General features: G+C 41.0%; 1 protein-coding gene across 7 annotated transcripts in view; it reads right to left on the bottom strand.

The window, feature by feature from the left end:
- nkain1 (sodium/potassium transporting ATPase interacting 1) overlaps positions 1-23299 on the bottom strand; it is a 548201-nt gene extending 524902 nt beyond the window's left edge. For 3 of the 7 annotated variants that reach the window (XM_072548007.1, XM_072548006.1, XM_072548008.1), the window contains exon 1: positions 22318-23296. Coding sequence is in view for 2 of the 7 variants with exons in the window: in XM_072548005.1 (XP_072404106.1) it covers positions 22318-22371 (54 nt within the window). In the remaining 5 variants the exon portion in view is untranslated. Of the gene's footprint in view, positions 1-3067; positions 3084-22317 lie in introns of those variants that run through there. The other 4 variants (XM_072548005.1, XM_072548004.1, XM_072548011.1 and 1 more) reach the window with 4 other exon arrangements.
- Between the last annotated feature and the right edge of the window lie 1574 nt (positions 23300-24873).

Below are 24873 nucleotides of genomic sequence, written 5' to 3'. Positions count from 1 at the left end.
GATTACAAGGAGAGGGAATCCTCAATGTGGACCTCATGGCCGATGCACTGAGGAGGTGTGCCCTGAGATTTACCAGCATGGTGTCAGGGAAGACAAACTTCAATTATGTAGAGATGGGGGAAGCTTGAGTTGTCCTCCTTAGACCAGAGAAGGTCAAAAAGGAAGATTTGGTGTCATGAAGGGTTTTTATAAAATAAAAAGACACAGACAGGTGAATAACCATTACTTTGTGGTGAGTTATGATAATCTGAAATGCACAGCCGACAAAAACAGATACTATAATACAGGCAAAAGACATTAAACCTTTCAGAGCTACAAGAGTAAGAGTAGGGAGTGGGATGAATGGGATAGCCCTATTAATGGAGCCAGTACAGGCATGATGGGCAGAATGGCCTCTTTTGGAGCTGCATGACTCTGCAATGATACCTTGTAAAACTACATAACAACCACATAAAAGAGGGAGTGTGCATTTTTTTTAGTTTAAGTTACAAAAATAATATCACAACCCCACTGCAGCACTGCAGAGAAATCCTGTGCATTTAATAGATTGTGGAGGTAATTCAATAAAATACACTATTTCCTGAAATAAAAACCAACTAGACTGTTATAAAGATGAACGAGTCACTTGCAGCTGTTCATTTTGCAAATTCTGACACTTAAGAGGTTTTCCCTTCAAGCAGTCCTTAACCTAATATGTAGTCAGGAGAGTAATTTCACATTACCACACTTCATAGTGTATAACAAAGGAATCCATCTATCCCAAAGAAGCAAGCATCTACACCAAGGCCTTTGGCTGTTTCAATCTGACAGAAACATGCTTCAAGTTGTCATGAAACATATTTAGTCACAGCCATCTAGTCCTCAGCCCATTAAGATTAAACACAACAGGCTTATTAAGTCAATGCATTCAGCAATGTGATATTTATATTACACAGAATCTTCAATAATGAAGACTTGTTTAACTTAACTAAATACCATTGTAACAGGAGGCCCATTTCATCAGGGGTTAGCTTGAGTTAAAGAAGAAAAGTACATGTAGATCATAAGATAAACAATAAATCTGACTGCTGGACTAGGTTTGGGATGTAGCAAATGTACCAGTGATCCTGGCAAACCCTTCAGGCATTGCTTTCCTTTAGTTTGAAAATCCGAGCACTGTGAGCATATAAAAGAAATGGTTGAATGCAAAGCCTTATAGTAAAAACAAAGTGTACCATAAAAAGATAATTGGAAAATTAACTCAACTGTGGGAAGCCATGTTGTTGTGGGCAGCCATGTAAAAAAAAAAGGAAATGAAATTGCCTTGTATTGGTGAGGAGTAAATACTCAGAAGCATAATTTTGCTCTGGTTTTTAAATCCACAATTCTTTGCTGTTCTTTATGTTCAGTTCATCATATCTTGAAGGGATTCCATTGTTTCATGGTGCAGATACCACTATCCATCTTGAAAGCAGCTATCCACTTTCAAAACCTTATTTCTGATGTGATGCATAACACTAGTTCCTTCCATCAACAGTACTTTTGCTTTGTTCTCCGTTGAAAATAAATTCAACATATTGTCAAATCTTTCATTAGACAGTAGTAAACTTGCATAACTCAAGTGCATCTGAAGGGAAAGTACAGCACTAGATGGAATGAATTATGTGTTATGATAAGTGCTATAATTAAGGTATTCATTTCAAAAAGGCAATACAAATAAGTCATTAATTACTCGGCAGACATAAATTATGTGGTTCATTTAAGAGATGAAGATTTACAACCATAAAATAAAATATTACTAACTGAAGAACCTAGTAAGTATGATATAAAAAGGAATGTTCTGTCAGTTTTACTGTCAGTCCTGCCTGGACTCCATTCCACTGCAGCCATAATTAACTTTTCCAAAATGAACATTCCAAGGTCATCAAAGGCCATTTGATTTAATGCTGCTAATGTTTTAAACAATGCTAAAACGTGACATAATATGTTAACAAAACACACGAAGTTTCCAATACATTGCACTCCACTAATAACTGTGCAGACTTCATTTGAGTGGAGTTAACTTATTTTAATGTAATATTTCACTTGTGGTGCTTCTACAAGAGAGTGATCATCTTCATTTTTTTCAGATGATCCAGGGTATGCAAGAATGCAAGTAGGAATCATTTTTAGCAATAGATTGTATGAGAAATGAACAGCAATGATGAACATTCTAGCAATAAACTCCTTAAAATATTCAAATTTAAAGCTAAAACAGAATACTGAATGCTCCCATAAGACAAAGGCAAAGCTGCTGAGCAAAGAAAATCTGAAACAATGGAAACATTGAAATGCATTACTTTATACAGCATATTTTACCATCTCTGTGACTACTTTCAATGTTTCATTTGGAAGCTGGTGCCTGTCAGTGCAGTACTGTGAGGCTGCTGCACTGTCAGCCCGGACTGTGTTTTCAAATCCCATTCCTTGAAATTGAACTCAATTTTCTAACTCAGAAAGAAGAGTGCTTACCAATGGAATCACTGTCAACTCTTGGATTGATTTCCTTCTCCAACAACTCTTTATTTGTGCAAAAATGGGCACATTTAAGCAAACAGTACATCATGAAACTGAAGTTTGGTAACGTAGTTGTCTGTATTAATTTTGCCTCACGTCAACGATCTCTGATCAATATTCCCAATCTCTCATCCAGTTACTCAGTAGATCAGTACAATATACAGACTATTAAAACATGCAATCAAAATATTTTTATTGTGCCAATGTGTTACCTGCTTGATTCATGTGTGGTGGACAAATTTCCAAGTCATCCCTATTACAAACAGGACAAATACCTCAAACATGCAAACATAACGTTAATTTGACAGCATCTTCCAAACCCATGACTTCCACAACTAATAGTCAGTGCACATGAAAAGTCTTAATTTTCTGGATCCCCAATTCAGAACAATGGACACTGAATTCAATTGCTTAAAAAGGTTTTGGCACCACATCAGAAAGGAAATAGCTTGCGCAGAATGTTAAGATATTATTCAGTAACTGTTCATAGGTTTGGGTTTAAATCCAGACAAATAAAATCTGTGGAACAAACCTCAGATGAAATGTTCAGAACCACGAGTGAAACAAGTTCTGGCAGCCTAGCATTCACCTTCTCTGAAGTATGACTCCACAGTACAAAAAACCGACTGACTTCTCTATTCTTGTGAAAAAGTATAAAGGAAACTGGCAGAAGCAGGCATTAAAATTATAGGGAGCAGAGGCTACTTCCAGTTTGACAGGTTGTTCGAAACAAAAGCAAACAGCTTACAAAAGGAGAACCACCATCACAGGATCTGATGGTACTAAGGAGTGGATTCCCAACAAATGGCTACAACAATTTAAATTTTATATAAAGTTTCCTGCATTAAAGGACAATGTCAGAGAAACTCCAACACAAAAATTCATTCAACTTATTAAACCAGAATCAGTGCTGGTTCTTAAATGAAGCTCTTTGGCTGGATAAACTTGCAGCCAATAACTTGACATTTATTTGGCCAACACAGGAAGACATTATGGAAAAAATTATTTAGCACCACAAGCAAAAAAAAAGTGAAAACGGCATGTAAATGAAGCTATTCAACAATAAAAAAGCATTATCAAGAAGAAACTAATGCTAACCATCAGTCTGTCGATACAAAGCAGTGTCTCTGTAAAACTTTTCCATTTTTATTGAGCCTCCATCGTTCAACAAATAGAAAAGGAAATACAATACAAGAACAGGCACTCTGGCCCACTAAGACTGATCCGACTCCTTTTTTATTGCTACTTATTGTTCATATGCAGTTTCTATACCTCAGTTCACCTCCCACTTGTGTCTATCAAGGTAAATAAGAAATAATATACAACATTTCTAATAAAAGGTAGATATTATTTCTCATGGTCCACATGTTCAAACCATTTTTGAAAGCATTACAAATGCAATCTTTCTTGTCCTTAGTTTGAAACTAATAGAATGCAGTGAACCTATCTATACTAGATTGAAACTGGACAGGATAAATAATTTCCCTTAGCTCTTACTCTATAATTTTTAGCATGCATGATTGCTTCATCAGCATTGCCATTGAAATAATCTGAAATTACATTGCCGCTCAGCTGTCAGCCTAGTTAGTAGAACATTGTGCTACCAGGAAATATAAAATATGACCAGCTCACACACACACACACACACACACACACACACACACACCTCAGACAGCCTAAGTTTAAGCAGTGATGGTACCATATTCCCCTTCTGTCCCAGCATCCTACAGTACAGAATGTGAGTTGTTGCTGATGTTAATTGAATGCATTCTTTCCAACAGAAAGATGTGATGGGTGGCACCTTGATGCAAAGATGCATAAATGAGTAATAGAATGCACTGCCTAAACCCGTCTGACAGTTTCATCCAAGGTCACACTCAAAATACCATGTGAGGATTGTAAAAAACACTACATTGGACAAACAGGCAGAAAACTAGCCACTAGGAGACACGAACACCAACTAGCCACAGAAAGACATGATCCTCTCTCACTAGTATCGTTACATACAGATGAGGAAGGACACCACTTCGACTGGGACAACACATTAATCCTAGGTCAAGCCAAACAAAGACACGCATGAGAATTCCTAGAAGCATGGCATTCCAACTAGAACCCTATCAACAAACATCGAGGTAGACCCTATCTACCACTCCCGAGAAAAAGAACAGCAAGTGACTTCACCACAGGAAATGACATCACCAACTGAAAGAAACCCAAACATATAAATAGTAAGCAGGAGTTATCAGCAGTAATTCGCATGAGGCCCACTGAAGATGTGACCTAGTAGGGTGATGAAGCATCTGGAAATGAACCTTCCAGCTCAGTGAGCAAGCCTACATCCATAACCTGAACCCGAGCTACAAATCTTCTCAAAATTCACACCCAAACCTGAAGGAAACTACAAGACAACATCACTAACCTTTCTGTAGGCCACCTGCAGCAACCAGTTTATTGGTTAAGAGAGGAGTGCACAGCTCAGTGTGAATCCAGTTTGATATAATGTTTAAAATCAATCATTGACAGTTCAAATTCTAGTTGATCAGTGGCGGTCTCTTTGTGATGCCTGTGAAATTGTTTTTTTGGTTGTGTATCTCGAAACCTTCACTATACCTTCAAAAGTAGAGGTAAGTGCTATCTCCTGAAGACAGATACCTCTTCACTAGACAGTTAGCTGCAGAATCCATTGAGCACTTTGGCTGCATTTTAATGAACCTTAAGTTTTTCAATACATTTTTGTCACCATAATGATAAAATATTGACAAATATCCTTTTGAATGCAATCTGATTTTAATACCTGGGGCCTTCACGAATGGAAATTCTCTTTCCTTTTTAAAACCCATTCCTTGAAAAGGACCACAATTAGTTTGACCATACTGGTTAACAAAAGTGGAATTAATGAAACTATCTGAACAGTGGTTAGCACTGCTGCCTCACAGCGCCAGAGACCCGGGTTCAATTCCTGTCTCGGGGAACTGTGTGTGGAGTTTGCACATTCTCCCTGTGTCTGCGTGGGTTTCCTCCGGATGTTCTGGTTTCCTCCCACAGTCAAAAGATGTGCAGGTTAGGTGAATTGGCCATGCTAAAAATTGCAAGTAGTGTTAGGTGAAGGAATAAATGTCGGGGAATGGGTCTGGGTGGGTTGCTCTTCAGAGGGTCGGTGGGGACTTGTTGGGCCGAAGGGCCTGTATCCACATTGTAAGTAATCTAAACTAATATCAACATTTTAATCAAACAATGAGGAAACTCATCTGTCCAGTCAAACATGAAACTGTCTTCATTGCCTTTTCTATTTTCCCTGTACGGGAAGTTTCACATATCACACATTTACATTTCATAGTTTGGAGTTTTTTTTAATGTGCTTTTCTGCTCTCCAAAGCAACCATCCAAAATGTATCTGATTATCCCTATGGTCATAATGTGGAGGTGGCAGTGTTGGACTGGTGTGGACAAAGTCAGAAGTCATATGACACCAGGTTATAGTCCAACAGGTTTATATGGAGTCACAAGCTTTCGGAGCGCTGCTCCTTTGTCCCTGTGGAAGGTGGAAAAGGGCGGGGGGTGAAGGGGTTTCCTAAGCTTTGTTGTCATTAAAAATGTTCAAATCTCTGCTGTGTAACTAGAATTGAAATGCCCATCAGCTATGATTAAATGGCGGAGTGGACTCGATGCGCCTTATTTCTACTCCTACATCTTATGGTGTTATGGGTCTAACTGAACTGAAATAGGAGGACTCTCCACCTGAAAATGTCGGAAAGGACAAGTCAAAACCACAATGAGATGAAAGTAATTGATATAGTGGATTACACAAGTGTCACGTGAAGCACATGGAGTCTCTGGCAAATGTTATAATGGTGATTGTTAAAGCTCAATCATCATATTAGTGAATCACATAATATGGGTGGCACAGTGGCTCAGTGGTTAGTACTGCTACCTCACACTGCCAGGGACACGGGTTAGATGCCTGACTCTGGCAACAGTCTGTGTGCAGTTTGCATGTTCTCCTTGTGTCTACGGGGTTTCCTCCCACTCACCAAAAGGTGTACAGGACAGGTGAATTGGCCATGGTAAATTGCCTATAGTGTTAGGTGAAGGAGTAAATGTAGGGTAATGGGTCTGGGTGGGTCGCTCTTCAGAGGGTCGGTGTGGACTTGTTGGGCCAAAGGGCCTGTTTCCATTCTGTAGGGAATCTAATCTAATGAACAAAGCATTATTTTTCTTTGTCCAAATGTAAGGAAAAAAAAAAGAGTGTAGGAGAGCATACCTGCTGCAAAATGGAGTTAGTAACTTGGTGAACCCCTACAGGATTACATACATTGATATAAAACAGCATAAGCAGCAAGTGATAGACAGAACTTAGCAATTACACAACCAACAGACCCAATCTGCAGTCCCATCACATTCCATCATGAATAGTGATGGATAATTGGAAACAACTAACAGAGGGAAGAGGCTCCACAAATAGCCCCATCCTCAATGTTGGGAGAGTCCAGTACATGAATGTAACAAATAAGGCAGAAGCATTCGCAACAATCTTCAGCCAGCAGTAGCAAGTGGACCATCCACCTCTGCCTCTTCCAGTGGTCCCCTGTGTCACAGGTACCAGTGTTCAGCCAATTCACTCCATCCACATGATGTCAAAAAACGACTGAGGACATTGAAGATTGCAATAGGTTCTGAGCTATGACAATAGTACTGAAGACTTGTGCTCCAGAACTTGCCACGCCCCTAGCCAAGCTGTTCCAGTGCAGCTACAAACCTGCCATCTGCCCTGACAAAGTGGAAAATTGCCCAGATACACACAGAGAACAAAAAGCAGGAAAAACCAACCCAGTGAATTAAGTAGTTAATTAGTTGATTTGACAAATGCAAAAGAATAGAGAGGGAGTCAGCTGGGACACTGGGTGGGTAGTTAGCAGGCAAAGATTTGCAAAGCTGCATCTGATGAATAAATCTACTAGAGGAGGGAAAAAAAGAATCTAGTTTTGTTCTTCACTGTAGAGCTTGGATTCAATTAACAGTAGGGTTTCAGTGAAATTTATCCAGCTGGCGTAGAGGAACACTGGTTTGCGCTTGTTCCTCAGCAGCTGCTCAGTGTATAAGCCTGGCATTTTCTATGGTGTCTCAAAGACAAAACAAGGCATCAAATCTCAGCATAACAGTCTCAACTATTTCAATACATCATCTTGAAATTCTACACTGCCTACCATGGTGCTGCCACCCAATGCTCTGACTGGTATCAGACAAACCAGAGTTAAAAAGGACTGTGAAGTTACTATGCTAATTCAAGTGTAGTTATACAGGACACCGAATAAAACAAGAAATCGACCAGAAGTAACTGCTTTGATTTCTAGCGGGTGCTATCTGCAGGCATTAGGATAGATCTTGGAGAAGCACAGAAATTGTCTGCTAGTTCTTCACAACAAATGCTTCAATTCTGCAGTTTGCCCAGTATTCACAGATAGACAGACAGACAGACAGATAATCTCAATTTAAGTGACAGAATACTTGTAGCTTCAGGCAGAGTTATGAAATACGTGTTGCCAGGAAAGAGGCAACATTCATTTGAAAATAAACTGCATTTACACACGGCCTTTCACCACCTCAGGACATGCCAATGTGCTTTAGAGTCAACCAAAAACTTTTGAAGAAGTGTAGTCACTGTTAGGATGTAGGACGTGCCGCAGCCAATTTGCTCATGACAAGCTCCCTCAAACAGCGGTTGATATTGACTGGTAATCTCTTTTTGTAACATCAACTGAAGAATAATTATTAGCACCAAGGAGAATTTCTCTATTTTTCTTTGTAATCAAACTACTGGATCTTTTGCATCCACCGGCATTCAGGCAGACATTATATTGCTTTAATGCCTTATTTGTAAGACAGCACCAACATTGAAGTTTCAGCCCAGAGCTTTGAGCTCAAATTCTGTAGTACGAATGAATCCACAAATGTCTATTGCAGAGATGAATGCTACCCAATGAGTCACAGCTTATACTTCCATACTTATAAAACACTAATCATTGAAAAATATAAAAGTACATTTGACAATCATCACTCATTGGAATTAACAACAGGCTGCACACAGAATTCTAAAGCTAACTCAAAGACGTGCATTAGACTTCAAGGGGTCACTGATGTAACTGTTCCCTGGTTTGACTCTTTCCAGAATGATCATTATGTGGGAGTATTGTTCATGAACGTTTATAGTCCTGTATTCAGGATAAACATTGCAGTCTTCACTCAGTTATCATTGTATTGTTTACACACTTTGAATAGACGAAGCTATGTCTACTTCTGTTATGCTGAGCAACCAACAGTCACGTACAGACAACAAAAATATGAACTGAAGGCATTTCTCAACAGAATATTTTTGTCCCTCTTTTCACACAAAACTTTATGCAAAGTAGTTAATTAATGATTAAAAATTCACATTTATCCCGGATATCTTTCTGAATTCACTCCATCCTTAAAATGTATATCAGTGCATTTTTAATTCATTGTGACAAAATACTTCATATTCTTAACTTACTGATTTGTTGTTTTTAAACACGAAACAAACTGCATGTCTCAATTTGAGCGTTCTGTTCTTCCCTGGTTTTGAGGGCTGGTACATTGGTCTTGATTTCAGAGCAGGTAGTAGTTAAAAGAGGAGGTGGGAACATATCCAGTCCTTCACTGCCCTGACTAACGATAAAAATTTTACATGGCAGGTAACAAAGACCTTCATCTCAAGTTGGAAGAGTCTGTTATGTATTCAGATGAAATACCATTGGCATTATGTGAGCGCATAAATGCCATTACTATCCAAAAGCCTGGGTGAAGTGGGCAGTGGTGGCCAAGCATGACAGGAGCCGGATGGAGATGCTGCAAAAGGGGACAAGGACTGAAAGCCAGAACAGAATTGGATGGGGTCTCAGTTCAGGAAACCAGGATTGAAACCAAAGTTCATTTTCTTGATGTCAGGATGTCATCCCTTGGGATAAACTTGGCAACCCGTGGTGGATCCATCATTTGCCACCCAATAGCAGGAACTTATTCTCCATCCATCTGCATACGAGGAACACACAACGGAGAGCATTTCAAAATCTTGAAAGGAGGTTTCAAATTAATTCAGCAATACTTGGGCAACTCACATCTCCTGAAGGCACAAATAAAGGTGTGTTCACCAGGCAAGATTCTTTAATCTATGGATCTGACTGGAGGTTTTGTTTGGAGAAAGTGAGGACTGCAGATGCTGGAGATCAGAGCTGAAAATGTGTTGCTGGAAAAGCGTAGCAGGTCAGGCAGCATCCAAGGACCAGGAGAATCGATGTTTTGGGCATAAGCCCTTCTTCAGGAATGAGGAAAGTGTGCCAAGCAGGCTAAGATAAAAGATAGGGAGGAGGGACTTGGGGGAGGGGCGTTGGGAATGCGATAGGTGGAAGGAGGTTAAGGTGAGGGTGATAGGCCGGAGAGGGGTGGGGGCGGAGAGGTCAGGAAGAAGATTGCAGGTCAAGAAGGCGGTGCTGAGTCCGAGGGTTGGGACTGAGATAAGGTGAGAGGAGTGGAAATGAGGAAGCTGGAGAAATCTGCATTCTTCCCTTGTGGTTGGAGGGTTCCTAGGCGGAAGATGAGGTGCTCTTCCTCCAGGCATCGTGTTGCCATGGTCTGGCGATGGAGGAGTCCAAGGACCTGCATGTCCTTGGCGGAGTGGGAGGGGGAGTTAAAGTGTTCAGCCACGGGGTGGTTGTGTTGGTTGGTGCGGATGTCCCAGAGGTGTTCTGTGAAATGTTCCGCAAGTAGGCGGCCTGTCTCCCCAATGTACAGGAGGCCACATCGGATGCAGCAGATGCAGTAAATGATGTGTGTGGAGGTGCAGGTGAATTTGTGATGGATATGGAAGGATCCCTTTGGCCTTGGAGGGAAGTGAGGGGGGAGGTGTGGGCGCAAGTTTTGCATTTCTTGCGGTTGCAGGGGAAGGTGCCGGGAATGGAGGTTGGGTTGGTGGGGGGTGTGGACCTGACAAGGGAGTTGCGGAGGGGGTGGTCTTTCCGGAACGCTGATCGGGGTGGGGAGGGAAATATATCCCTGATGATGGGGTCTGTTTGGAGGTGGCGGAAATGACGAAGGTTTTGTTTGTCTAACTCGATGCCACAAGGGAGGAAAGCAGCAGAAGCTAGGTAACCAGCAACCAGTGGTTTAGGACTTGAACAGCAATGGGACAGACACCAATTGACATGTCTTGGGTCACGGAGAGAATGGATGGGTCCAAATGGAAATAGGTTATGGCCTATAAAGATAGTGCCCATTGTTTGCAAGATCTGATCCTGTGTTCCCAAGATTTACATCAAAATTGGGTAGGTGATGGTTCCTATCCTGAGCAGGGGTGACAGTCAATTCCAATCCACCGTCAGGAACAGCACCTTAGTTTTATTAATTTCACCTCAGCAGAGTTCAGAACTGTTTGGTTTATATTTCACTCAGAAAGCCTGTTGTTTCGGTATGAATTTCACATTTCAATAAAAAACAGCATTTGCACTTTACTGAAATACACAAAACAGTTTGTCAGCATGCCAGCCCTCCACCAACCAGAAAGTTCCAAACGCACAGTGGAAAGCTACATTGAGTTTTGGTCTATATGAAAGCTTCAAAAGTATAAAGTAATGCAACTAAACAATCTGCTACTTCAGTCACTTCACATACAAAATAAAGTTTCTATTCACAGGTAGAGGGTTACTTTTCACAGTTGCCTTTGTGCTGAAAACTAGTATGTGCTGGGAAAAGAAACAGGAAAGACTACTTCAATATCTCTTACATGTCTTTTTTTGACTTGGAGGTGCCAGTGTTGGACTGGGGTGGACAAAATTAAAGCGCCTGAGGAAGGAGCAGTGCTCTGAAAGTTAGTGCTTCCAAATAAATCTGTTGGACTATAACCTGGTGTTGTGTGATTTTTAACCATGTCATTTTTTGGTTTTATTCTTAGTCTCACCTTGAGCAACATCCACAGGAGATTTAGGAATATTTGCTTTCTTCTTTCCTGCTGAAGGGAGAAAAAGAAGTGGAAAACACAAATTCTTCTCTGGATTGGTCTATTAACAGAGAGATGGTGACAACTGCAAGCCAATTTATCACTGTTATTTTATCAAAACAGTATTCTTGCATTCCCAGCAACTACAGGATTTGAAATGCCTGGAAATCTATCGGGACTAAGCTAATATTGCACTCAGGAGGTTACTAAAGAGTCTTAAAACTTCACTATTCTCTTGGCCCCACTTATTGATGGCACTTTTAATCACAATCAGAGAAGGAAAAAGTCTAGGTGGCTTTCTGTCCTGCCCTCTTAATGGATTGATGTATCTATTTTGTTTGATGTTCATTCAATTCAGCAATGCAAATTGCCCCTTGTTTGGTATATAAACCCAGGCTGTCAACTGCTATCATTTCAGTCGGAAAGTGAACAGAATTAAAAAGCAAAATATTTGAACTTGACAACATGGTAATTTAGTGCTGATTTTTCTTTTTCCTTAAAAAAAAGTCATAAAAGGTAATTGAGAAATTGAACACAATTTCAATCAAGTAGTTTGAACACAGCCTTCAGGTCAGGTCTGACCAAAGATTGTGTTCTGACTCAATTGGAATGGAATAAGCAGAAATCCTTCATCTGGAAATCAGGGATTTGTCGACAATGTAATAACCCTTCACGATTAGAGAGAGGGATCTGAACAAAATCAAATACCCACAGCACTTGCTGAAGTGGAGACTTGGGGCAATGTAATTGAAGTTTTGAAAAAGTGCAATTACAAAATCAATCCAGGCAAATTGTTTGCCGTGATGAAAGGAGATTAAATAATAAATGGGTGTAAGATAAATTTAGAAGTTGGAAATCAAAAATCACTTTCTATTCCAAAGCTAAACAAATGGCAGGAATATCACTGGGTTAATAATCCAGAGCCTCAGACTGGAGTTCTGCGAACATGGGGTTGAATCTCTCTACAGACCCATCACCAGGTGAATTTAAAAAAAAATCTGAAATAAAAGCCAACCTAATGTCAAAGTAACTGTAATCATAACAGTCAGGATGTGAAGGTATTGGTGTTGAACTGGGGTGGAGAAAGTCAAAAGTCATATGACACCAGCTTTTGGAGTGCTGCTCCCGATGAAGGAGGAGTATTCTGAAGTCTTGTGATTTCAAATGAACCTGTTGGACTATAACCTGGTGCCATATGATTTCTGATCTCAAAAACAGTCATGAAAACCTATCAGGTTTATTAATGCACTTTAGGGAAGGAAATCTGCCATCCTTACCTGGTGTGGTCTACATGAGATTCCAGGCTCTCAAATGGCCACTAGGCAATAAAGCAAAATCTGGCCTAGTCAACAATTCCCATTTCCCATGAACAAATTAAAGAGTGTGTAGACCAAGCTACCAGAGCTCACCAGCACCAGAGCAAGTGCCCTGAAGACAACTGGATGCTTCTCAGAGGGAGATGTTGTGGATTCATCGATTAAAAAGAAACAGCCATGCTTTTTGGTGTATGTTGTCCTTTTCCTCTTCCTCAATCAAATTCAGTGTTCAAACTGATTTTGGGTATGAGAAGGTTGCCCGAGACAGGAAAAGCAAGACTGAAATATCAGCAACAATCCCACATGTCGAGGATGGTTCTTTCCTGGTGAATTGTGGGTTTCTCCTACTATTTGTGGGATGAGAATACCTTTGGGAAGATCAGTATTTGCTGCCCACCTCAAACTGCCCTTTAATACATGCTAGGCCATGTCAATGAGTGGTTAAAGAACCAAACATGCTATGGGACTGGAGTCATGTGACAGCCAGACTGGGTAAGAATGGCAGATTATCATTATTAAGAGAGGCATCAGGTGAACCCTGCTTTTATAACAATCAAGGTCAACTTAAAATATTCATGATTTGGAGATTCTGGTGTTGGACTGGGGTGTACAAAGTTAAAAAAAGTCACACAACACCAGTTTATAGTCCAACAGGTTTAATTGGAAGCACACTAACTTTCGGAACACCGCTCCTTCATCAGGTGACGCTCCTTCATCCGAAAGCTAGTGTGCTTCCAATTAAACCTGTTGGAATATAACCTGCTGTTGTGTGATTTTTAACTTAAAATATTCAGGTATTGTTATTTCAATTTAATGTAAAAATCTAACTCTGAAGTATTGCCATGGCAGCAACAGAAAGCAAACCTGTTTTGGCTAATTGAATGCCAATGGGTCTCTCTGTCTATTAGCACCTGCACCCCTGTAAGTGCCAATCAAGACACTACTGATTTCAACGTAACACAAAGCAACATCAAAAATGCATAGTTCATTGTTCATCAGTCTCCGTTGCAATTCTGAAGGGATTCACCTTCTCACTCTACACATTATAATCTACATCAGGGTCCAAGTGTGGTTAAAGGTAACACTCAGTTAGAAAGTCAAAAGGCATAAAAAAAACAAATTGAAGACAGTGTCAAGAAGCTAACTTTTGGCAGCCGTTGAGTAGAGATAGTGTCAAGCCTGAAAATGCATATCAAAAGGTCCTGCAGGTCAGAGGATTCACAGATAATAATTGGCTTTGTGAGCAGAATCTGTCTGAGCCTTCATGCGTTGAAAAAGATTTTAGTTTGCTCATCTAGAAATTGGCTATCACACAATTATAGATGACCCTACCCCCCACATCAAAATATATCTCTTGTTATGGACCAGACCAAACCCCCTCAACACATTAAGACTGTATTTTTACCACATTAAGAGTATAGCCTAGACCCTAATATTTTCTTATTTCAAAGGCAAGAGCCAGGTGTTGCATTCTGGATGCAATTTAATTGGTCAAACTTCCAGATTTGAAGCAAAATATGCTTTATTCATACACTATAGTTAAAATACAACAAAATAAAGAAGAAATTAGATTCATTTTCCTATACAGAGAGTCATAGAAACGTACAGCATGGAAACAGATCCTTTGGTCCAACCCATCCATGCCGACCAAATATCCCAACCCAAACTAGTCCCACTTGCCAGCACCTGACCCGTATCCCTCCAAACCCTTCCTATTCATATACCCATCCAAATGCATCCTAAAATGTTGCCATTGTACCAGCCTCTACCACATCCTCTGGCAGCTCATTCCATACACGTACCATCCTCTGCATGAAAAAGTTGCCCTTAGATGTCTTTTATATCTTTCTCCTCTCATGCTAAACCTATGCCCTCTAGTTCTGGACTCCCCGACCCCAGGGAAAGGACCTTGTCTATTTATCCTATCTATGCCCCACATAATTTTGTAAACCTCTATAAGGTCACCCCTCAGCCACCAATGCTCCAGGGAAAGCAGCCCCACCCTGTTCAGCCTCTCCCTGTAGCTCAGATCCTCCAACCCTGGCAACAGCCTTGCAAATCTTTTCTGAACCCTTTCACATTTCACAACATCTTTCCAATAGGAAGGAGACTAGAATTGCACGCAATATTCCAACAGTGGCCTAACCAATGTCCTGTACAGCCGCAACATGACCTCCCAAGTCCTGTACTCAACACTCTGAACAATAAAGGAAAGCATACCAAACGCCTTCTTCACTACTTGTGATTCCACTTTCAAGGAGCTATGAACCTGCACTCCAAGGTCTCTTTGTTCAGCAACACTCCCTCGGAGCTTACGAATAAGTGTACAAATCCTGCTAAGATTTGCTTTCCCAAAATGCAGCACCTTGCATTTATCTGAATTAAACTCCATCTACCACTTCTCAGCCCATTGGCCCATCTGGTCCAGATCCTGTTGTAATGTGAGGTAACCCTCTTCACTGTACACGACAGCTCCAATTTTGGTGTCATCTGCAAACTTACTGACTGTATCTCTTATGCTCGCATCCAAATCATTTATGTAAAGGACAAAAAAGTAGAGGGGCCAGCACCGATCCTTGTGGCACTCCACTGGTCACAGGCCTCCAGTCTGAAAAACAACCCTCCACCACCACCCTCTATCTTCTTCCTTTGAGCCAGTTCTGTATCCAAATGGCTAGTTGTCCCTGTATTCCATGAGATCTAACCTTGCTAATCAGTCTCCCATGGGGAATCTTGTCGAACACCTCACTGAAGTCCATATAGATCACATCTACTGCTCTGCTCTCATCAATCTTCAGATTAGTAGGGGCATTGAACGCAATGTCTGCAATAGTAGTAGACTCGCCAACTTTAAGGGCATTTAAACGGTCATTAAATAAGCATATGGATGTCAAAGGAATGGTGTAGGATAGATGGGCTTCAGATTGATTCTACAGGTCAGCGCAACATCAAGGGCCAAAGGGCCAGTATTCCATTGTAATGTCCTATGCTCTATGTTCTAAACACAATGTAGTATATTGTTCCAGCCTATAAACACATCCCATAAACACACCCTTGACAAAGGCAAATTCAGAAAAAAAAATGGATTGTCTCACAGGCAACTGCAGAAGCATGAGGAGAACCCCAGCTTTTAGCTCTAACAGCGACAAGAAAAGCAGCTTGTACATCCTCAACACCCCCAGTAGCTGCTGCTGAAAAACTAAAAGCTGGAGGCAGGAAGCATGTTTCCGCTGATAGGTGAGTCCCGAACTAGACGGCACAGTTTAAAAATAAGGGGTAGGCCACTTAGAACAGAGTTGAGGAGAAACTTCATCACCCAGAGAGTGGAGGGTGTATAGAATGCTCTGCCCCAGAAGGTTGTGGAGGCCAAGTCTCTGGATATTTTCAAGAAAGAGTTGAATAGAGCTCTTAAGGATTTTGGAATCAAGGGTTATGGGGATAAGGCAGGAACAGGATACTGATTGAGGATGATCAGCCATGATCATAATGAATGGTGGTGCTGGCTCGAAGGGCAGAATGGCCTACTCCTGCACCTATTGTCTATTACTGAATGATGGACCAGGGCTCACAAAGCCAAATAGTCCAAAATGTAGTCAATGAACTCGCCTTAGAGCGTCTCAGATGGTAAACAATATCTTCAACACATGCATAGAAACAGATTAGAGTGAAGCAATGAATGGACACAGTCACTTGGTGAGCATAAACAAACAGCCAAATCATTATTACATGTTTTACATTCTGGGTGTTGAATTTCAGAACCTATAAAGACTTGATTAAGAGAAGGCGGTTCACAACAGTGGTTTCTCCACAACAGTTTTGTTACTCTAATCCCATTGCCCTGCTCATATTTTTAAATTACATTTTCCTGATCTCCAAATGGGGATGGAAGAGATGAATAGATATGTGAAAAGAGTACATATAACTTCCCCACCCTAACATTGTCCAACCTTGATGGTTACAACCACGACACTAATTTATAACAACTTCCAAACTTTCTGAATCTATTCAAGTGTTCTTAATTGGACCCATCAGTTTAAGTCTCTAAAGACATGACAAGATGCATAATATTTTACAACATCAGAAACACTTGATGTACGAAGTTGGAGGATATGCTTCAAATGACTGTTACATATGGATATAGTGAATGCCAGTTTCTTTATGCGATTACAAAAATGAAGTCAAAGTCTTAAAAAAAATTAATCTTGCTGGAGGCATGAAGAATCCTCCTGCAGAAAAGAAATCAAAAGAAAAGGCAGGATTATGTTTTTCTGTGTTTCACTTGATTTTTCTGCCAAAGAAAATATCATTATGGTTCAGAAAGTTCTACATTCTGAGGTTGCAGTACCAGCCAAATTTTACAGCCAAAATGAATTACTTATTAAAGTGCAGTCACTTGTTACTTTTCACACAAGATTCCACAAAACAGCAAAGACATAAATAAGCAAATTGTCTACTTCATCCCTCGCCTCATGTAATCAAGAAAACTAATGGAATATTGGCATATATAACTAGAGCACTTAAGTATAAGAATTTAGACTTTATGTGTCAGCTATGCAGAACTTCAAATTTTTGGAGTACTGTGAGCACACCTATGAACCATACATGAGATAGGATATACTGGTCTTGGAGGGAGTACAATATAGGTTTACAAGAATGATGCCTGGACTTCAGAAGTTGTGAGGACAGCTGACATAAATTAGCCTTGGTTTCTCTGGCATTTGGAAGGTTAAGCAGTGATCAGATTAAAGCCTTCAAAGAAAAAGAAAGAGTGGATGAAGATAAACTTTTTACACTGGTTGGGGATTCCAGAACCAGGGGCATAGTCTGAGAATTAGTGCCACATTGTTCAGGAGAGATGTTAGGAAGCACTTTTACACACAAAGGGTTGTTAGATATTTGGAATTCTCTTCCACAAATGACAGATGATCAGTTGGTAGATTTAAAAACTGAGATAGATCATTGTTTTGTGAAGCAAAAGGGATATGGACCAAAGATTTTATATGGAGTTAGGCCATAGGTCAGCTATGATCTCATTAAAATGGCAGAGTAGGTTTGAAATACTGAATGGTCTAATTCTGTTCCTCAACTCCTAATCAAACATGTTTTGTGACTGTAATGAGGTCAGCCAGGTGGGACCTCAGAATGAGCTCCCTCATTTGACCAGGTTAACAGCCCAATCATGGAGCCCTGGCTGACAGATTTAAACAGCAGTGTTGGAGGTTCTGCTCACTCTGAGGAAGCCGGACAAGTGTCAAGTACTGCGCAGACGTAAATTAAAGGTGACTTGGTGAAAGGATACCAAGCTCTGTGGAGTTATTTCAAAATGTATCATAGGGATTTTTTGTTTTAAGAATTGTAGGTTCACCTAAACATTATTTTGATTCAACATCTATTAAGTTTGCCAATCTGGCACTACAGCACTGATCAATCACCTAAGGATTTCACATCTAGATGCTGGACTGGACTTAGATCCAAGAGCTCCTGAAGTCAGTCAGGGAAAGCCAAACCAACCATAAACAAGCAAACAGGCAAAGCTCACAACTAAAATACAGCAAAAAATAAAATTGAGTAAAAGCCTTGCTGTGAAACTTTGATGACAGGCAGTAACCATTGGAACAAGTAAGTTGGAAGGAATGGTTTACTGCTGTCCCAATGCACAAAGTCCCTCTCCAAATTGGATGACTGAGCTCAGTTATAATTCTCAAATTATATTTAATGTGAATAATTTAAGAACCAACTTGCAGACTTCAAATGGATCTTCTACATTTATGTGGAAAAAGACATGCATTGGCACAGAGCAAAGACAAATTATTTAAAAATAGATTTTACCCATACCTGCATACATGCAAATAGTTCAACAAAGCCACTATTATGTAATTGAAGAATCTATTTGTGGAACAGGTTTATTTCCTCACTTCCCTCAGCCACACAGCATTGGAGACATCACATGTTATAACACTCTCAAACATTTCAACATTTTGTTCAATAGACATGGATGGGCATTCATGTCATAATACAGACTATCTGGATGAGTGACTGAGACAGAGGAAGGCAAGCATTCTATACAAGAACTCTTCTGCATTGTTCAAATGTTTTGTTGCAAATGCAACTTCTTGAATTTCCAATAGGGATTGATTGAAGACACTAAATCAACATCAATGCAATGAAGGAAAGGGGTGCACAGGAGGCCATTCAGTCTCTTAAACCTGTTCCACCATTTAGGTACTTCATGGTGGATCTGTATCTTACTTCTATCACCCCACCTTGGTTTATAACTTGCAGAACCCATGTCCAACAAATGAAAATGACAAAAAAGCAAAAGCACAAATTGGTAGGAGAGTTCCAGATTGGTCTCAAGAGAAGCAACACTTGAAGTGGAGCCAGGACTGTAGATATTGGGGTCAAAATTGATGGACAGATCCATAAACAAGACCCAAAACAAAATAACCTGAATGATAGAGGAACCTGTGAAAGTCAGCACTGATGGAGGAATGTAGCATTGCTAAAAAGGATCTACAATGAGCAGCAGAATTTATGAAGGAGGGGAAAATAGGAACAAAAAAATAGGATATTGGGGCTGCTGGAGATTTGAAGAACAAAAGTGTGAGAGAAACACAGCAGGTCCATCAACATCTGCTGAAAGACAAACAGAGTTAATGTTGAGACTAGAATGAATCCTCTTTAGAATTCTCCACTAAAAGATCATATTGGACTCATGATAGTGAATCTTTCTTTCTCTCTACAGATGCTGCCATATCTGCTGAGTTTCTCCAGCATAAGTGAGAGTGCTTTCAAATCAATCCTTCCTCGATTTTCCCCTTATTCTGAATCAGACATCTTTGTACTCAAGTTGTAACTCAAATGTTCTTTCACATGTCCAAGCACTGCAATATCACACAATGCACCTGGCCTGAATCTCCTGCAATTGGTTCATGATGAATACAAGCTTCTGCAATAACTCCAAATAGAAGAAGTCACAGCCCAAGCTTGGCTGCATTTTTAAAAAATCTTGTAGTCAAATCAATACTCACCTCAAGCGACAATAAATTCCAGCTAGACTTCCCAAACTTTTAACCACCTTTAAAAAAAACAGAAAAGGAGCGGGCGAGGCAGGGAGGAGATGCTGGCCAGCTCAGTTGGCTGGATGGCTATTGTGTGGTTCAGATTTACAATCACCAAAGGCATGGGTTCAATTCCCACACTGGCTGAGATAGACTTGTTGTCTATCTCCAAGAGTGAAAGGCCATGGTAAACCACAGACAAAAACCTACCAAAGGGAGGAAAATAATTACAGGCCCAGAACTAAGCAACAGCAGACAATGAGCTAAGGACATGTCTTTGGGAAAAGCACTCTTGGAATAGAAAGCCAACTTCATCCTAGCCAACACCTGATTGGAGTCATATTCTGTCACCATGAAAGAGAGACTGGTAGATTCCTCATTGCTTTAGATTAGAAACAATTGCATCATCTTGCGGATCCTCTCATGATTGGAGAGTTTTGTTGTGAGATTGGCACAGACATTGACAGAACTGGTAGCTCACAACTTCTGGGCAACATCAGTATAACTGTGGCACTGATCTTTGACCTTCATCTGGCTGCCTCAGATGTTGAGGGTTTGGTCTAAAATGATTCTCAAAATGTGCTGAACCAAATATCAGTGCTCACCTCCAGTTGATTGCAGTGTTCCCCCAAGGTGGAGAATGGTCAGCCACAGTTGTTCCATCCAGTATCATTTGTACTGACCACCTTGAAATTGTATGCCCAGAAAGAAAGGTCCAAACATTTTTCACTGGAGAATTCTGTAATCAGCTAGGCAGGAAGCATAGTCTGCCCACTCATGGTGATGTTTCCGAAAGAAGATCTACATGCTGAGGAGCCCACAGTCCATATCACTTTTGTGATATTTTTGATTCAATCAATCAATCTCTTCAGACTGGTCATGACACAGTCTAAAGCAAGTGGGACTTGAATCTGGCTCTTCTAGCCCAGAAGTACTGACACTACCACTGCACCAGAAGTGCCCAAGCATATTGCTGGTGATATTGCCATGTCAACACATTTTCTTATGATGGTGCATTTGGTAGAATTGCAGAGCTTTGAGTGGCGCCTATAGTAAACCCCTGAGTCTACGCCATACATCACAGTGGTTAGGTCAAAGGCCTGGTGGTAGGGTTTGACTTTAGTTTTCAGCTTTAAATGCTGAGCTGCTTCCACACAATCGTGGGACTGGCCAGACACACTACTTGCTTGTATGAATACAGGTATCTTCATCAGCATCCCTAGAGAATGGGAATTGAACCTAGCATTCTTCCAAAGCACTAATCTCAATGCAGAGTATTATGTAGGTCTCCCTCATCCAGGTTGAAACAGCCTTGTCATGGGGACACTGACTCTGAGACCAAAGTTTTTGGCAGTACCTGAATGATTTGCCATGGTCTAGATGTCTTGGTGAATCCAATAAGATCTAATGGTTCATTATTATAAAGATGACATGTGGTAATACCCTTGTCCTATTAGTTAAGATTAAATCATTGTTAATTTGTTATAATTGGTGATTAGTACTGTGTGTGTGTGAATGAGAGAAGACAGAGAGCACATTTTGTACACAGTGGAGTTTTCTTGAAGAAACATTTGCCTCCCAGTTTTAATTAGGGAGACATTCAGAATTTTAAAAGTGCAGTCTGACAACCTGTAACCATTTCGGGCTGTATGTCCACCCGTCTGAACATTTTCGCATCAACAGGAATAATTGATTGCATCTCACCTACCCCAATCTGGTCTGTCTTGAGACAAGAGATTGGTTCCTGTACTTGCACATTTCAAACATCACAAACGCACAAAATTCACAGTTGATCGGAAGTATGAATGGCAGTGCCAGACTGTAATAATGCCACCCGCTTTTACAGCACAGACTTAACCCCCTCGTCACGGAAACATTTCATAAAGCCTTCAATAATCTGACAAGTCTCGCGGCAGACCCAGACAGGCAACTGCTGTAAGGTAACCAGAGTAGCATGGATTTAAAAATAAAGCAGCTCGTTATCCTGTGCAGCACTGAACCGTATTGTAAAGTGTGTAAGTGTGTAAAACTATTATCCTACAATGCCATGTCCCTGTCACTTTGAAATTGACAGACGGAATGGCTTCGTTGAGAACTGGAGTACCACACATTTTTTCAAAAAAATAGGCACATTGACCATATCAAATTATTCTCACCGCTATTATTGATTATAAAAAGAGATTTTCACAGACTGGAAAATAGTCCAGGTCCTTTTCGAGAAGGGAGCCTGAACCTCAGCACAAATACACAGCAAAGTGGACACAGCTTGAATCTCATGTCCGCGGGTTTAACTGTATTCCTCCCTGGGGGACAATAGCAGACAACAACCACCCGCGTTTATTCCCAAAACCACACAATCACTGTACAAAAATAGATCCCTTTTTAAAACCCAACTTACCAGCTGTAAACTGCAGAGTACGATTAACGTGCAGCGCCCATTGCATCTCCCCATGGTACCGAGCTCGAAGTCAGTGGCAGCAGGAAGGATCAACCTGGAATGGGTTTAACACTGCAGGAGCCGAGGCTGAGTTGAAACTGACTCACACCAAGCACCTCCTGCTGCTGGTCAGCATACTCCGTGCACCATTCACACAACGGCAAGGTCAGAGATTCTGGGGAGGAGGTGGGTGGTTGGGGGACCCTAGGCAGACCTGGAGGGGTCCCTTTCTAGTCCGCTTCTCATTTCCTTCTCATAGTCCTGATGTTTAGACTTTGCCTCTTACGGTCTGCCACACCTTCAGATGTTACTGTCCATTCTCTCTCTCTCTCTGTCTCTCTCCGACAGCGGATCTGTGATGCTGGAAATCTAAACACGGGTGTTGCTGAAATTGAGCGGGTCCATAGCCCTTCCTCCAACAGAATGAAGACAAGAGGTTCAGTCTGCAGCCGCTGGGCTGTGCATAATATCCTTTCCCTGCTCCTTTTAACTGGGCACCCGCTTGTTCAAACACAGAACACAGGTTCTGCAGTCAAAAGATCAAACCACGTGGCTCTGGGTGTGGTGGGAGTAATATTATCTTCAATTCTTTCCATGGGGTGGGTGTCTGATTTTATATTCCCCCTCAGCAGCTCCTCTATCTCATTCTCCCTCCCAGTCACTCAGACAGTCACTGTCCAACTCACACCCAAACCATTTAAGTTGCCACATCCAATTTGTCTCATTTCCTAGCCCCACATTTTGAATCCGCTTCTGTTTTATGTTTGACATTTTATTTACATTTTCATCCCGCCTATATCCTTCGCCCCTCATTACATTGTTTCCCAACCGCCGCCCTCATCAATCTTTCTTTCATTGGGTTTCTCCGCTTGGCTTTTGTTTTTGGTGGAGGGGATTTTTGTTTTCACGCGGCTGGCTACGGTTCCTAATTTAATAAAACAAAAGCGACTCGCCCTGCGATCTTTGTTCTCTGTTAAGACAAAACGAGGAGCCTGTAAATTGTCATTGGAAATGTTTGTTGTTGGTTCCCCGCGGCTTCCAGCAGACTATGTGGATTCCTGTTGCAGTGATTGCTGACCCCTAGTGAGCAAGTTCAACTCCAGCTCCCTCTCAGAGTTTCCCACAATGTTACTCTCTTTAAAAAAAATGAAGAGCCCATCACATATACAGGCAGATAAGAATTGGGCAGAAGTTCATCAAGTTGTATTAATGATGGAAGGTCAGTTAGAATTAAGGAAAACTCAAGCCAAAAATTTGGAATATTGCATGCAATTTCGATCTCCTTCCTATCGGGAGGATGTTGTGAAACTTGAAAGGATTCAGAAAAGATTTACAAGGATGTTGCCAGGATATAGGGAGGGGCTAAATAGGCTGGGGCTGTTTTCCCTGGAGCATCGGAGGCTGAGAGGTGACCTTATAGAGGTTAATAAAATCATAAGGGGCATGGATAGGATATTAAACAAAGTCTATCTGGGGTGAGAGAGTCCAGAACAAGAGGGCATAGGTGTAGAGTGAGAGGGTAAAGATATAAAAGAGACCTGGGTGAGGGGGGGGCAACTTTTTCCTGCAGAGGGTAGTGCATGTATGAAATAAGCTGCCAGAGGAAGTGGTGGAGGCTGGTACAATTGCAACATTTAAAAGGCATCTGGATGGGTATATGAATAGGAAGGGTTTAGAGGGATATGGGCCGGGTGCAGGCAGGTGGGACTAGATTGGGTTGGGATATCTGATCGGCAAGGACAGGTTGGACTGAAGGGTCTGTTTCCGTGTGTATATCTGTATGACTCTGTGACTTTATGCCAGTTATCCAGTCTGCTCATTTTCATGTTAAAAACACATAATAAAAACATCCCAATGGTTCAGGTAGGTCACTAGGCCCTGGCCTGTTCTCCCAGTCAATTAAGTCATGGCTGATCTGTTCACATTCCCATCTCCTCCAGAAAGACTTTCAGCTCCTATGACTTTACTTAGGATCTCTCTGCCTTTGAAATATTCAAGGACTCTGCTTTCATTGTTTTGAGAAAGGGTTTCAATCACCATCTGTGAAAAATGTTTTCTCTTCATTTCGCTCTGAAATGGCCAACTCCTTCCTTATAAACAGCGACTCCAGATTTTAGCTTCTCCTGCAAGAAGAAACATCCTTTTCATATCCACTCTGTCAAAGCTGCTCAGGATTTTGTGTGTTTCAAACAATTCACCTCTTACTTCTCTAAACCCCAGTGAACACATATGGACAGACTGACCTTCTTTCCCTCATAAGGCAAATAGGCCATTCCAAGTACTGCTGTGGTTAAAAGTCCCTGAACTCTTCCAATGTATTTCCATCCTTCCTTAAATAAGGTAACTGACACTATACACAGTACGCCAGATGCAATCTCCCTAATACAGTGTATGATGGAAATATAACCTCTGTGCTTTTGTATTCAACTCCTCTCACAATAAATAATAACATTCTTAAAAATCACACAGCTCTAGGTTATAGTCCAATAGGTTTATTTGGAAGCACTTGCTTTCGGA

The sequence above is a fragment of the Chiloscyllium punctatum genome, chromosome 27 (assembly GCF_047496795.1).
Source record: "Chiloscyllium punctatum isolate Juve2018m chromosome 27, sChiPun1.3, whole genome shotgun sequence".
Taxonomy (NCBI): domain Eukaryota; kingdom Metazoa; phylum Chordata; class Chondrichthyes; order Orectolobiformes; family Hemiscylliidae; genus Chiloscyllium; species Chiloscyllium punctatum.
The sequence above is the reverse complement of the archived record's forward strand: the minus strand, read 5'-3'. Positions and strand labels throughout refer to the sequence as shown.